This window comes from Leucopleurus acutus, assembly GCF_964270905.1.
Source record: "Leucopleurus acutus genome assembly, chromosome: 7".
In the NCBI taxonomy this organism is placed as follows: domain Eukaryota; kingdom Metazoa; phylum Chordata; class Mammalia; order Artiodactyla; family Delphinidae; genus Leucopleurus; species Leucopleurus acutus.
Genome location: NC_139150.1, coordinates 1398093 through 1413445, shown reverse-complemented (window position 1 = coordinate 1413445; position 15353 = coordinate 1398093). Strand labels below are relative to the sequence as shown.

The 15353-nt window shown below is 68.2% G+C and overlaps 1 protein-coding gene across 5 annotated transcripts in view; it reads left to right on the top strand.

The window, feature by feature from the left end:
* GPSM1 (G protein signaling modulator 1) overlaps positions 1–15353 on the top strand; it is a gene marked incomplete at its 5' end in the record, with an annotated part of 28964 nt that overhangs the window by 12992 nt on the left and 619 nt on the right. For 2 of the 5 annotated variants that reach the window (XM_082843624.1, XM_082843622.1), the window contains 5 exons: positions 876–999; positions 7102–7172; positions 7994–8173; positions 13967–14123; positions 14493–14701. In XM_082843624.1, coding sequence (XP_082699750.1) covers positions 876–999; positions 7102–7172; positions 7994–8173; positions 13967–14123; positions 14493–14701 — 741 coding nt within the window. Of the gene's footprint in view, positions 1–875; positions 1000–7101; positions 7173–7993; positions 8174–13828; positions 14175–14492; positions 14702–15353 lie in introns of all 5 variants that reach the window. The other 3 variants (XM_082843623.1, XM_082843621.1, XM_082843625.1) reach the window with 3 other exon arrangements.

The window sequence follows — 15353 nt, the reverse complement described above, 5'->3', positions numbered from 1 at the left end:
TCACCTTTGGGCAGCCACCACCGGCTGCTTCTGTCTCCGACGGAAGTGTGCCAGGCTGGGCCGTGGAATGCCTCTGCCCGACACCCAGGGTGGAAATACCTGCCAGGGGCAGCCCAGGGGCACAAAGGCACGGCCGCCCCTGGGGATCTTCCCCTGGGACCCCTCAACCAGACACCTTCCTGGGGAAGTGGGCCTGTCCACCCAGGACCCTCCTGCTGGGGTCAGGGCAGCCCACGATGGGGCACTCCAGGGTCGGCGCGGGTAAGCCCCGGCTCCCCGGCTCCCGGCCGGTCCCCTCCTCAGCCCCCACCCACCTCTGGGAAGCAGCCCCAGCGGCAGAGCCAGGTCACCTCCCACCCCAGCGCTCCCCAGACCCGCCACAGACAGCCCCAAGTCCACAGGCGGGCAAGGCCCTTAGGTGTCCCGGTGGAGGGGAGGAGAGCTCGCGTCAGGGGAGGTCCTGGCTTGGAAAAAGCCCCTCCGCCTGGGCCGCCAGCGGGAGCGGCCCCTGCGTCCCTCTGAGCACAGGCAGGGGCCCTGGAACTCCACGTGGGGGTCCCCCCCCCGCCTTACCCGTGGCTTTGCTCCTGGGTAAGCACGTGGCCTCCCTGCAGGGAGGGTCCCCGCCGGGAGCCTGGCAGGCACGGGGCTGAGAAAGGTGCAGGCTGACTGCCCACGGGAGGGCCCCACGTGGCACGGCCGGGCTGGGGTGTGAGGGGGGCTGTCAGGGGCACGTGAGGCTACCCGGGACCCCCGCCAGACTCCACCTCTGGGGCGCAGTGGGCCTAGTGCCCTTGGAGACCCGGGGCCATGACTGCCCCGTGGGAGTGCACAGGGGCCTCGCAGCCCACTGACCTGGCCCTGCCCGGCCGCAGATCGGGGACCGCAGTGGGGAGCTCACGGCCCGCATGAACGTGGCACAGCTGCAGCTGGCGCTGGGCCGGCTGTCCAGCCCGGCAGCCGCGGAGAAGCCAGACCTGGCCGGCTACGAGGCCCAAGGTGAGCTCCTGGGCTGGGCGTGGGGTGCTGCTCTCCCGTGGGCTCAGACCTCAGCCTGAGATGCAGGGGCCTGAGAGAGCAGGGGGGTGGCAGGAGGGCTGCCAGGGTAGATGGGGTGCTGGCTCACGCTGGGGCCCAATGGGCTCCGCCCTCGAACAGGAGAATATTTAACAGAGCTGCTAGCCAAGGGAAGGGGTCCCTCATAACGTGTTGAGCCCCTGTCCCTGGGGGGTGTCAGCATCTGAGCCCCGTCGCCAGCTCACTCCAGAGCTCACAGTGGCGTGGGCAAGTGACAGGGTGCTGGGGGCAAGTCGGGATGCTGCGATTGGAAGGTGCGGGACACAGCGCGGGCAAAGGGGCATTCAGGCCTGTCCTTCAGGTCTCTGGGGCAGTGGGGCCCTGGGGTCGCCCTGGACCCCCCAGGTTTCTCAGGCACGAGGAGGAGGGGGCCCCTCCCTGCCCCTCCCTAGCCACCCCACTCCTCTGGGGTTGAAGACCCCCCTCCAGGCTGGGGGCTGGGCCTGGGGGAGGGCTTCTTGTAGGGATGGAGTGGGAGGGGGCTGCTGGCAGGAGGGAGAAGCCAAGTCAGCCAGAGGCCGAGGGAGCCGTGAGCCGGGCACTCATCAGCTGAGGCCCGCAGGTCAGCCACGGCTGCTGTGACGACCTCGTTCACAGGCTGCTGGTCGCCCTGTGTAGGTCAGTGATGCTACCCACACAAGGACAGGAAGTTCGCGGCCAAGCAAGCAGATCAATAAATGTGGGCGCTGGGGCAGGGGCCGCCCTGAGCTGGCCTCCCGCGCTGCTGGTGGGTACGGGGCAGGCTCTGGGCAGGGGTTAGCTGCCCCTCCCTCCCAGCCCACACAGTCTGCAACTTGTGGTTCTCGAGTTCTCGGAGAGTCCAGCCCCAGGCCCCTCATGGCTGTGTTCCCGGGTCGCCCACCTTCCCCAGCCTCCAAAGCCCCCAGGCCCGCCCAGGACGAGGCTGGGAAGCCATCCGACTGTGGTGTCAGGCCTCCGGGGTTCTGTGCTGTAACACTCATGGATTTGTGACAACGGCCTGTCCTGGAAGAGCGTTCAGAGCCACACCCTCGCTCAGAGGCTGAGACGGAAGGGAGGAAATGGGCTGTCGGGACCCTCAGCCGCCCTTGTTTTGGGGGTGCTGTAGCCAGTGGGGATGGGATGGAGTGTGGCCCCCTTCGCTCCCCACCCCGTCCCGGCACGTGCAGGCCAGAGTCTGCCCTTCCGGCCAGGGTTTAACGAGGGTGGGCAGCTCCGCCCAGAGCCCCTGGCACGCCTGGCCCTGCCAGGCCACCCTCTGGGAGCCCCAGCGGCAGGTGGGGGCAGGGCTGAGCCCGGCGTCTGGAAAGGCTCCCGCGGAGGCGCGGCCCAGCCCCGGGTTCTCCTGGTGTTTTTCTCCTCCTTTGAGCTGAGGAAAGGGGGGCACAGGGTGGGTGCAGGAACAAGGCGGCTTCTGTCCTCCCCACGCCACCTCTCCTGCTCTGCCCCGGGCCCAGACCCTTCCCAGCCGGGGCCCCAGGAAGCCTCCTCCCACCAGGCTGCCGGCGCCGGGCCGCCAGCAGCCGCTGGGAAAAGGCCATCCTCCTGGGAGGACAGTGGCCGGAACGGCCTCCCGAGGCCCGTGGAGGCAGGTCTGGGGGCCCCGGCCCTGGGATGCAGCTGCTGGAGGTGGGCCAGCGCCCTGAGTCTAGGCGGCCCTGGAGAAGAGCTCTGCTTGGAGGAGACCCCCGGTCGGGTGAGCCCGGACGGGCAGGGCCTGTGGTGCAGGCCATGGCAGGGCTTTCTGCAGGGACACAGCATCGTTCCTTCATCCGTTCGTTCACTCGTTCTTTCAGGGGCGTACTGAGCGCGGGTGGTGGGCCGGCCCGGTTTCCAGAAAGCCGGGTGCCTGTCTTCTGGAAACTGTCCCTGGGGTGCGGGGGTGGGGGAGTTGCATATCCAGAGCCTGGCAGTGGGGGGCGGGGGGGGGGCGAAGGGGGCCAAGTGAGCCCCCGGAGGGCCCTTAACCAGCCCTGGTGGAGGAGCATCTCCAGGGGAGGAGGGAGGCCCTGGGCTGGGTCGGGGGCGGGAGGGAGCCGGTGGGCGTGGCCGTTGTGGTGGGCGTGGCCTTGCATCACAGGCGTGGCCTGTGGTGGGCCGTGGGCCTGGGTGGCTGGCACTTCGTGCAGCTGGAGGACCCAGAGCCTGGCTGGGTTCAGCCCACGTGTTACCCTCACGGCCCTCGCTGCCCCCACCCCAGCTAAGAGGTCCCAGGGTGAGTCTGGGTGGGCGGGGCACCTCCCTGCCACTGCTGCCTGGGTCAGGGTCGGTCCTCCCAGGGTACTTGCTGTGCCCACCCTACCCACCCCAGGAGGGCACCGGGCGGGGGCCCATGCTGGATGGAGGTCCCGCTGCACCCCCTCGACATGGCAGCACGGTCAGCGCATAAGATGGGGGAGTCGGCGCTGGGTCCCACGGGGCTGCCTGCTCGTCCCCTCTAGTGGACGCCTCTGCCTGCCTACAGGGTGTGGACTGCCCTGCCCCCCCCACTTGTGTTGCTCCTCAGTCCCTTCATCCCCTGTGCCCTGCTCAGGGCATCCTGGGCCCAGAGCAGCAGGAGTCCCGGGACACCGCGTCCAGCCGCCTTGGGAGGTTGGGATGTCCGTGGTGTGATGTCTGAGCAGCTGCTTAGGCTGCGGGCTCTGGCCCTGGCTCCGCACGTCCTGGTTGGCAGAGCAAGTGGCGACCTAGCTGTGCCTCCGTGTCCCCATCTGGGAAGCAGGCCCGCTGGCCATCTTGGGAAGAGCACCTGGCGGGGACGGGCACAGTTCATGTCCCCAGGAGGGCTGAAGATGCAGACACAGCACGGTCCATCTGTGCATTCAGCAATGCACACGTGCCAGGCACCTGTGATGGACAGGTCAGGGCCACAGGGGCCTCATCTGTCCTTAGGTCTGACTCTTCTCCAGCCACTCTCAGCTGGACCCTCTTGGGCTCTCCAGGTGAGCCTGACTTGCTGTAACACCTGCCCTGTGCAGGCACGCCTACGGCCCCGACTCCCCCTGTCCTGACCTGGCTCTACCCCTCTGGGCTCGCTGGCCTTGGCCAGGTGGTCACCCTCTCTTGAACCCCTGTGTCCAAAGTCCCGGGAGGGTGGCTAGGACCTCTTATGCTGGCGACGGCCCGGAGGGGACAGTGAATGAAACTGCCCATGGGGCCTTACACAGTAGGCACTCGGTAAACGCTAGCTACTCATTCCACCATCCTTAAAGCACCTACTGTATGCTAAGCCCTGTCCGAGCTTTAGGGCCACAGCAGTGATAAATGATAAACGTGCGGAAAGAGAATCACATGTTACAGGTGCTTTGGGGGCTGGTTAGGAAAGTTGGGTGGGGCAGGGTGTAGCCATAAGTACAGCAGCGGGTGGCAGCTCGAGCCCCGTAACAGAACTCCGCAGACTGGGCGGCTTAAACCACGGACGTTTATTTCTCACAGTTCTGGGGGCTGGATGCTCAAGAGCAGGGTGCCAGCATGGCGGGGTTCTGTGAGGGCCTCTTGATCTACAGATGGGGTGGGTGGGGTGTGGGGGGAAGAGAGCGAAGGAGCTCTCTGGCCTCCTCATGTGGGCACTGATCCCATTGTGAGGGCCCCACCCTCATGACCTCAGCCAACCCTAATCACGTCCCCAGGCCCCACCTGCTGTACCATCACATTGGGGTTTGGGGCTTCAACATGAAATCTGGGAGGATGCAGGATATTCAATCTATAAGCGACATTTGAGTGAAGACTTGAGGGAGTGGAGGGAGGGAGCCCTGAGCCTGAGAAGGAACTGCAGTCCTAGTGGAGGGAACAGCCGTGCAAGGGCCCTGAGGCAGGAGGGATCCCGCCAGGGAGGAGCCGTGGGCCCTTGTGTAAGCCCCGCCCTCACAGCAGAGGGCCCCTTGCAGGTCCAGCAGCAGAGGAAGATCTAACCCAGACCCTTGGGGCATCTCTCTGGCCCCTGCATGGAGAAGGGACCACAGGGCAAGGCTGGGGCAGGGAGGCAGTGGGGCTCGGGGGCTCGGATTCTGAGTCGGCTCTGAAGGTGGAGCCGCCAGGAGTAGGGAGTGGACATGAGGTAGGAGGCCGGGGGCACCAGGCCGGGCAGCTGGAAACCAGCGGGTTGGGACAGAGTGTGTCGAGACACCTGGTGGGGACAGAGGATGACGAGGGTGCCGCACAGGCCAGGCGTGGTGCGCAGTCCTGGGGAAGTTTCCAGGCCTGACTCTCGGGCGGACGGGGCAGGAAGCCAGCCAGTGGTGCCTGAATGCCCCCAGTCAGGGCGGGCTCAGCTCAGGGGCCACTGGAAGCGCTGGGTTCGGAACACGCTCTCCAGACAGAGGATGCATTTAGCCAGGCCCGGAGGGCCTTCCGCCCGCTGTCCTCATGGGCGGGGAGGGACCCACCCTGCAGCCGGGCGCGGGCTGCGTCTCAGAGGGACCTTTCATGGTGGAGGGCCAGGCGGGGCGGGGCCCCTCGCTGGGGCGGCAGGAGACGGAGCAGGGCTGTTGCAGGCCGGGGGTGGGGTGGGGTAAGGGCTGCCAGGCATGGGGTCCCCAGTCCTTTTGTTCGGGGCCAGTTCCTTCGTTTCCTCCTCAGAGCTGCCTTCCTCGTGCCGCTGGGGGTGGGCGGGGGGACCCGACCCGACCTCCTCTGCTCCTCTCCTTCACCTGTGGGTGGGCCGTGTGCCCCGAGGCTGCGCCCCTCTGGCTCGGGGCCTGGCAGAAGCCTGCCAGCCAGGGGCTGTTTTCTTCGGGGTGGGGGGGGCAGCGGCAGGCCCGCACGACCACCACGGCCAAGCGGTGAGGACAGGGGGCCGTCAGCTGGCCTAGTCCTGGGGGAACGCTTCCAGGAGCTGCCCGGCTGGCACCTGGTCGGGCCGCTGTGGCCACTCCTTCCCCAGCTCCCGGGACAGCGGCCGCCGACGCCCCTCCGAGGATCACTGCGTCCCCACCTCGGACTGGCACGTTTCTCGGCCTTAGGAGGGCAGGGGGACGGCGTGTGGCTTGCTCAGGGCCTGGGGCCAGGACAGGGAGGAGAGCACGGCCGCCCTCGCCGGCCGCTGCAGGCCACCTGCCCAGTTAGTTCTTGTGAAGCTCTGCATGTTTGGTTTGGGCCGGTCTGAACACCCGAGCGCCAGAGCCGGCTCCCTTCTGGGGACCGTGTCCCAGGCAGTGGGTGTGGGCCCAGAACCCAGGCCAGGCTTGGGGTCGGGGGCCGGGTGGAGGGCTCCCCGCCCACCCCTCGAGGCCGCTCGCTGTGGCGCGTGCGCCTGGCCGCAGCAAGGGGCTGGACAGGGCGGGCTCCGGGTCTGGCTCCCCACGCTGCACCGCAGGCGTGCACAGAGCAGCTTAGCTTCAGGAGCGGAGCCGTGGGCGGCGGGCACTGGCGGTGGGGATGGAGAGCGAACCGTTGCATCCACGGCTGCAGCTTGCTGGGCGCCCGAGACGCGCCAGGGGCCATGAGATGCTTTCAAGTCCCCCTGCGCTGCGGGCAGTGTGTCCGCCGGCACCATCTGACGGGGGCGTCGGGGGGGGGGGCGTGGAGGAGGCTGAGCTCCACAGGGTGGGTGACCGGTCCAAGGCCAGTGGTGCCGAGACGCGACCCCCAGGGTGTCCACTGGTGCCGGAGGCCTCGGTCACTTTGCCCACTGTGCTTCCTGGCCTCGCCAGGCCCAGCCCTCAGAGGAGAGTTCACTCAGCCCGCCCCCCCCGAGGACCTGGGCTGCCCCGGGGTGGGCGGGGTGAGGGTGTGCGGGCACAGGGTGTGGGGAGCAGCTGAGCCAAGGCTGAGGCCCGGGGCTGTGTAGACGCAGGAAGTGTATCTGAGGAGAGGGAACGGTGGAGGCGAAGGCGAGCGGGGAAGAGCCGGGCCCAGAGCTCGGGAGCTGAGCTAACGGGGGCCCCTGCGCGGTCGGCCCCACCTGGGCGCCCGCGTGCTTGTCCAGTCGGGGGTGCGGCGCTCGTGCAGACGCCACGTTGGCCCCTACGTGGGCTGGGAGGTGGGAAGCTCGTGATCCTCGAGGCCCGGGGCCAGCGCCGGCTGACTGGGCCTGCTGCCTTGCAGGGGCCAGGCCCAAGAGGACACAGAGGCTGAGCGCGGAAACCTGGGACCTGCTGAGGCTCCCCCTGGAGCGGGTGAGTGGGGCTCAGGGCGGGCGGCCGGGGGCACGTGGGGCAGGTGGCAGCCAAGCGACAGCCGCCTACAGTTAGAAGCAGAGCAGGGGCAGTGGGATAACGAGGCTGGCGCGGTGTTTGCCGAGCTGCCAGCACCCGCCAGGGTTCCTGTCTGCGTCATGTCCCTGCCAGGGGCGACAGATGTGCCCCGTGCAGCCCAGGACCCTGGATGGGCCATGTGCCCAGAGAGGGCCCCAGGAGACCCCGCAGCACCGGGGGCTGCTCCCTTGCCTCTCACCGTGGTCCCACCACCCAGGCCCCCGGCTCCTGACGTGCTGTAGACCCCAGCGTCCTGGCTGGCCCCCATTTCCGCCTGCCCCCTCCTCACTCGGGCTCTTCTCCAGGGGGAAGCAGCGGGGGCTTGACAGACCCCAAACAGATTTGGGGGCCCTGGGGCCGCTCTGTGCCTGCCAGGGTGGGTGCTGTGTGGCCCAGGAGCAGTGGCCTGGCCTCTCGGAGCCTCCAGTCCCTCCAGTGTACACTGGGTTCGGTTGTGGACAGCCACGGGGACCCACCGTGGGGACAAGGCTCAGCGCCGCCCACGGTCACCCATCGCTTAGTGTGGGCAGGTGGACGTTTGGGGTGGTCAGAGCCCCTCCGGTCCCCGCCCCGCCTCTCCCTGCCCCCAGGCTGCCGGCAGCTCCCTCTTCCTCGGGCCCCGGGGCACCTCCGTGTGGGTCAGTGAAACGGGGCTGACTGCATCTGCTCAGCCCCTCTTGGGGTCCTGGGCTGGGGGGCGTTGGCCCGGCCCCCTCCCACGCCCGGTCTTCCCCCCTCCCCAGGAGCAGAATGGAGACAGCCACCACGCGGGGGACTGGCGGGGGCCGGGCAGGGACTTGCACCCCGCCCCCGTGAGGAGCAGGAAGTACCAGGAAGGGCCGGACGCTGCTGAGAGGAGGCCGCGGGAGGGTGGCCACTCCCCACTGGACAGCGCGGACGTCCGGGTGCAGGTGCCTCGCACGGTAGGCGACTTCTCCCCAGGGGCCCACAGGGAGCCGCGAGGGGCTCCACTGCCCATCCTGCACAGCATCCTACACGGCCCACCTGGAAGCCGGGCCAGGCCTCTCCAGGGAGCTGAGGTCATGGCCCTGGGCTGTCCCCTGGGACCTGGTGGGCACGGGGGCTGCTGAAAGCCCGGGGCACCCCGGGCAGGGACAGGGTTTACTCATCAGCCGGACGGGAGGCCTCGTGCTGGTGGTGGTGGGGCAACAGGCAGCCCAGGAAGGGTCTGCAGGACAGCTTGGGGGTGCAGCTCAGGTCCTCAGGCCTAGCCAGCAGCCTCGTCCTGGGGACACAGTGTACAGACGTAGACAGACAGACGGGGTCTGGTGGACAGATGAGTGGGGATGGACGGCTGAGGGGTGGGTGGACTAGTGATCGAGTAGACGGACAGGTGGGGGATGGAGGGACGCACCTGGTCTCTTGCTGCCTGGCAGGTGTCGCACGGTGCCCAGGAGCCTGGCTGGCTTCTCCAGGCTCTCAGGAGCAGGGCAGGTACGGGGGGGGGCACAGAGGGGCATGTGCGTGGCCACGCCTAGGTTCAGAGGTCAGCCTGGAGCCCCCCATGCACAGAACACCTGCGTCCAAGCCTCCGCGAATTAGTCTGAAAAGAGTTCCCTCCAAGGGTTTAATCAGCACCTTCCCCGCCTTTGAGGGGCGTGGGTGCCGTGCGGGGTATTCTTAGCCCCAAACGGCTGCTTTGCACCCATCTTCCCGTGAGCCTGGGGCAGCCTCCGCTGACCCCATTTGACCCCAGCGCCACTGGATGGGCCAGAGGATGGCCAGAGTCTGTGTCCGGGGAGTGGGGTGAGCGGGGGAGGGCACAGGGGCCTGGGGAGGGGGACGGGATCCCTGCTCGGGGCAGGAGGCCCCGTCAGGCCCCTCCCCGACCCTGAGCCCAGGCAGTGCAAGGGCCCAGGCAGTGCAAGGGTGTTGCCACCAGCACAGCGGGGGCTGCGGGATCTGAGGAGGGTGGCTGGGTGTGGTCTGAGGGGCCGGGCATGGGGAGCAGGGCTGGGCCGGCCCCAAAGGTCAGGGGGAGTCTTGGAGTCGGCCCAGCCAGAGAGGGTCTGGGCAGGGAAGGACCCCTGCCAGGGCACTGGGGAGCCACAGTGGGCTCTGGAGTAGGAAAGGCCTGCCCAAGGCCGAGCAGAGGCCTGGCCTGTGCTCATGGCCCCCACCGCCCGGCTTCACCCAAGACCATACTTACCAGGTGACGGCGGCGTCCATACCCACACCCCGTTGTTCATGCTGTGAAACGGGGGCTGAGCGAGGGGGGCAGCGCCTGCACCCCAGCTGCCTAGCCCCGCCCCCCGCCCCGCCCCACAGCAGGGAGTGCAGGAAGACTTGTCTTTCTGATTCTCTCGCATCCCTAAGTTACACCAGCCTCCCCGCATGAGGGCTGTCTTGGAAGGCTTCCCAAAGAGGTGACGGAGGCAAAGCTGTACACCCCACCTCCCATCTGGGGGCCTCAGAGCCTTGGGCCCCAGAGGCGGGGCCCGGGGAGGTGAGCCAGGCCCCCCCAACACACTGCGGCTGCCACGGGCGGAGACCAGTGCTGCGAGAGCCCCTGCCCGTCCCGTCTGGGAGCTCTGGCCCAGCCGCGTCCCTGTAGCTGCAGTTCCGGGACCTCTTCTGCCAAATAGACAGCAGTCGAGGCTCAGGTTTGCCACGTGCGCCTTGTCTACAGCAGCCCTAAGGGGGAACCAAGGCTCAGGGTAGAAGGAAATGGCTTGAGGGCGTCCAGCTAGGAACGGTAGGGCTGGGCTTCCTAGGCCAGGGGCAGCTCCTGGCACCCACAGGTCGGCCCCCAAAGAGAACATGTCAAGGTGTCGGGCCATGGTGGTGTCTTTGCTACCACAGGGTTCTGAGCCTGGCCCCAGCTGGAGGCCTGGACCCCGCTGGTGGGCTGAGCCCCCGTGCCCACCCAGGCACCCGACAGGAGGCGTCCTCAGAGGGCCAGTCCCAGGCTGCTGGTGGTGGCCGTCTGTCCCCAGGGCTGTAATGGAAGGGGCCGGCAGCTCTGAACCCACTACAGAAGGGGCAGGACAGAGCGGGCCCTAAGAGGGGCCTCTGGTGTCCTCGTCCTGTCCTCACCTCTCTTGCTGGGACTACCCAGGTGCCTCGGGTGGTCGGCCCCTGCTGGCTCCAGGGCCGGGCAGACGCTGACTCCACGACCTCCTGGAGCAGGAAAGGGACACCCAGGCGGCAGCAGGAGCCAGGGAGGGCACTGCAGCCGAGGGGCTTTGGTCTGGGGCCAGGCAGAAGCCAAGGGGGCTACTGTGCGGTGCTGCGGCTCTGCAGGGGTAAGGGTGTCAGGCCACGCGACCATCGAGGCCCAGGATGGGAAAGGACACCGACCCGTCTGGCTCCTCCCCGGGCTGGGCAGGAGGCCGGGGCTGCTCTCAGAGAGGACGTGCTCCCTAGACAGGTTTCACCCCCTCGCCCTGCTGCTGTGACTGCCCACAGGCTCTGTGCTCAGGGAAATCCATCTCCGAGTGTTTACGGAGTGTGTGCGCGCGCGTGCGTGCGCGGTGCGGGTGGGCGGGGACGGGGCGGGGCCCTCGCCCTGGGTCCTATCTAAGCATCAAGCTAACAGAGCCAGTGGGTCTCTGCGGTGAGGCAGCACCGGGCGCTGCAGGCAGGGCAGTGGCACAGGGGCCTTGGCGTCCTGCCTGGGCTCCACGTGGCCCAGCACCCAAAGGCACTTGGCTGCTGGCAGACAGGGCTGCGGATCCGCGTGGGTGGGGGTCCCTAACACGGCTGGAGGCTCACGGCCTGTCGGAGCTGGACTTAGGCGGCAGAGTGCTCCTCCTGGGGGGCCGGGGCGGGTAGATGGTCAGCCGGCGGGCAGGCAGTCAGCTTCCCGGCAGCCTCCCCCGGGCCAGTTCAGTGGGGGTGAGTCCCGTGTGTGGACCCGCACTCACCTGCCTTCGGACGTCCCCGTCCTGGGCAGCTCGGGAGCCGGGGCAGCTGCAGCCCTGGGGAACTGGCCAGGCCGGCTGGAGGGGAGAGTTTGCACGACCAGGGCTGGCTCCTTCTTCCCGGGGAGAAGATGGGCTGAAACCTCTGCGGTGGGGCTGGAGTGAGCCTCAGGGAGTTCTGACCTCCGGGCGGAGGGAGCCCGAGTCCGGCAGAGGAGGGGGGCGGGAGCATGGGGTGGCCTCCAGGTCCCCTGAACGTGTCCTCCTGGGATTCAGGCCGGTGTCCTGAGCGAGGGGCGTGGGCGTCCCCCTGTGCCTGTGGTCCCAGGCCAGCAGTGCCCTGCATGAGGGGGCGCCCACCCTTCACAGGTGGCCCCGGGCTCGGGGAGGGTGAGAGCTGCCAGTCCCAGGTCTCAGGCTGGGGTGGCTGTGGCGCAGTGCCTCGGGAGCCTGTCTGGACGACCGTGGCGGGGCCCTCAGCCCAGCCCTGGCCACGGTGGTGGTAGCGCCGTGAGAGGCCTACAGCAAACCCCCTTATCCTTCAGGTGCCTCTCTTGAGCCCGAGTTGCAGCCCAGGGGAGGCTAGAGGAGTGTTGGGGACACGTGCGTCCAGTGAAGTGGGACCCCCGGGTCACACCTTTCCTGGGAGGGGCCTGGCTCCATTCACCTGGCCCATGGTTCACCAGGGAGATCCCAGCTGGGGCCAGATGCTGTGCTTACCCCACACCTGGCGGAGCCGGGGGCCCCCAGCCTGTGAGCAGAGCCCACGAGCGCCTGGTGGGGGCACCTCTCCGTAGACCCCACCTTGACGCTGGTCCCCAGCCACTCTCTGCCGAGCCTGCAGGTCCCCAGGAGGCCCGGACCAGGTGCAGCCCCCTGGCCAAGGCCCCTATGGGCCCCTGAGCACCGGCTCTCCCTTCCCTCCAGGTTTCCTGGGCACCACAGGAGAGCAGAGCCCTCAGGGGTGGATTTTGAAACCCCCGGCTCCGGCCTTGGCTCTGGGCCCGCCCTGGCCAGGCAGGGGGTGGGGAGGTGCGACCCAAGAGCCTGAGCCGGTGGGGTCTCCTCCGAGCTGCCACCTGCCGGCACAGGTCGGTGGGACCACCCGCTCGGCTGCCCCTCCCTGCCCACGTCGGCCAGCGGGTCCTCCCGGCCTTCGGATGCCTCACTGCCCCAGGGCCTGAGCCCAGCTCGGAGCGGCCCTCACTGTGCTCTGGGAGCCCAGGCGGGGCCAGCTTCCAGGGCCCCAGTCTCCCCTGTGAAACGGGCTGGTGTTGGGTCGTCGGGAGCTCTGGGGTCACGCATTTCAGGTAGGGCTCTGAGCGACGAGGCGGCCGCCAGCCAGCCAGCCAGGAGGTGCACGGGCCAGGGCTGGGCAGGGGGGCCGGCTTCTGGCGGGGGAGGGAGTGGGGTGCCGATTAGCGCCCAGAGTGTCCTCTGGAAGCCACTCCATCCAGCCGTCAGCCCGCAGGGCCCTGGACGAGGCTTGGTGAGGCTGGCGCTGGGGGTGGGCCTGTTCTGGTCCTGCCCTCTGGGCAGCCCCTGAGAGACCACGCCCTCCATGGAGGTGTGAACTGAGGCCACCCTGCCCGTTGGGACTCCGCCTGACCCAGGGACCTGGTCTCACCCTATCCCACCCACTGCCTCAGAACTGCGGCCCCTCCCCCCATTCTGACCCAGCAGTGGGACTTGCCCGGGTCAGCTGGCTTAGCCCAAGGTCAGCCCTCCCCGTTGCCCAGGCTGCCCACTTAATGTAACTTTTTCTTTTTTAATTTATTTTATTTTATTTTTTCGGCTGCGTTGGGTCTTCGTTGCTGCACGCGGGCTTTCTCCGGTTGCGGCGAGCGGGGGCTACTCTTCGCCGTGGTGTACGGGCTTCTCATTGCGGTGGCTACTCCTGTTGCGGAGCACAGGCTCTAGGCACGCGGGCTTCAGTACTTGTGGCTCGTGGGCTCAGTAGTTGTGGCTCAGCAGCTGTGGCTCGCGGGCTCTAGAGCACAGGCTCAATAGTTGTGGCGCACGGGCTTAGTTGCTCCGCGGCATGTGGGATCTTCCCGGACCAGGGCTCAAACCCGCATCCCCTGCACTGGCAGGCGGATTCTCAACCACTGCGCCACCAGGGAAGCCCCCAGGCTGCACACTTATGCTCACTGAGGGCATCTTCCAGAGCCCCTGTGGTCCAACCACCAACCCAGGGCCCCCAGCCTGGCATCGTGGCTCTCCCCAGCCACCCAGAGCAGACCCTGGCCCACCACACTCCCGCCTCAGCCAGCACGCGGAGGGAGGGGCTGGGGGATGAGAGCACTGTCTCTAGCATGGCCGGCGCACATCTGCTGTCCTCTGGGGACCTTATAAAACTGTCCAGACCCCACAAGGGTTGGGACTGGGAACACAGAAGCCCTCGCCTTCCCCAGTTCGGGCTCCTTGCCTTTGGTGGTGTGACCTGACATGGCTGGCACAACTGGGTCCAGCATCACCGCTGCCAGGGCCCTGGCACCGCCACGTCCAGTGTGCATCACGGGCTGCCAAGGGGCTAGTCACTCACTCACTCGATTGTTTGTTTAGCAGACACTGGTGAGCGCTGTGCTGGGGCTCCGGAGGTGCACAGGCATGGGTGGCACTCACTGCAGGCGGCTGACACGAGTGCCCAGTAGGGGCCCCGGGGGGCACCAGGGAGGAGAGAAGGGGGGGCAGGGGTGGTGCTGGGAGCGGGAGGGGCCCAAGCTGAGCAGCACTCGGCTGCTTCCGGGGGTCTGTGAGGGGCTGGTGACCACGGCAGGGCCACCTGTGGCTGGCCTAGAGCCAGCACTGACTGCCCGTCCCGCCCCCCAGAGCATCCCCCGGGCCCCCTCCTCCGACGAGGAGTGCTTCTTTGACCTGCTGAGTAAGTTCCAGAGCAGCCGCATGGACGACCAGCGCTGTCCCCTGGAGGAGGGCCAGCCCGCAGCCGCTGAAGCCACGGCCGCCCCCACCCTGGAGGAGAGGATTGGTGAGCCCGCGGGGGCCGGGGCCGGGGCCGGGCCCCTCCCTCCGCTGCAGTGTTCCGAGGGTGGGGCGTGCCCCCTGTCACCGTGAGCCCCATGTCCCCACCTTGCCCAAAGCTGCGTCCCGGAAAACGTGTAATCATCCCACCCTCCGGAACACACCGTGTCGGGGTGCAGCGGTCTCGGAGCGGGTGCGGGAAGCCAGGCTCTCTGCTCTGTCACCCCCTGGAGGCCCTCAAGGCGGGCATCGGGCCCACGGCAGGAGCGGCGGAGAGCAGCTGGGGTTTGGGGTCGGCAGAGAGGCTGCTGGGGGCTCTGGGGGCACAGTGGGCTAGGTCCCTGCCTCCCCGGGCCTGACCCCCTGTGCCCCGCAGGCCAGCCCTCGCTGACGGCCTCCCCCCAGACCGAGGAGTTCTTCGACCTCATCGCCAGCTCCCAGAGCCGCCGCCTGGACGACCAGCGGGCCAGCGTGGGCAGCCTGCCCGGGCTGCGTATCACCCATAACAATCTGGGCCACCTGCGTGGTGACGGGGACCCCCAGGAGCCGGGGGACGAGTTCTTCAACATGCTTATCAAGTGCCAGGTGGGCTCCGCCACCCTCCTCCCGCCTGCCCCCCAGGCGCCTCGGCCCCGGTCAGCTCAGGGCCCCTCCCCGGGAGGCTCCACGCAGGGCCTGGGCCCTCCGTCTCAGGGTGCGTCACGCGGGACTGGACCCCTGGCTGGCTCAGCCAGTGCCTCTGAGCGCCCGTGGGTGCTTAGGCCCATGGGCCTCCTCCTGGACCCCCTGAGTAGGTCACCCCAGGACATCCTCAGGCCGGCCCCTCCCTACAGTGCAGGAGCCTGGAGCCGGGCGCCTCACCGGGTATTCCTCCAGCCTTCCACATTCGGATGGAGAAAACCGAGAGCCAGGCGGCACCCCCAGAGTGCAGAGGGCAGGAGGGGTCTGGTCGACACCATGGGGTGCAGCCACCCACCAGTCTGGGTGGGGCAGAACTGCAGGTGGAGTTTCAGGGTCAGGAAACCCTCAGTGAAATGGCTGGGGAGGGGGCAGCCTCATAGCCCCCCCGTGCAGGAAGCTGGAAGGTTTCCAGATGTGACATTCCTTCCCACGGAGGAGAGGAAAGTGCAGCTCTGGGCGAGTCCAAGGAGCCTCAAAAGCAGCCCCTACGAGAACCCCCGCCCACACGCACGCACCCCACAGGCTATGCCGGCTCCTGGCCCCCTGACCCGAGGGG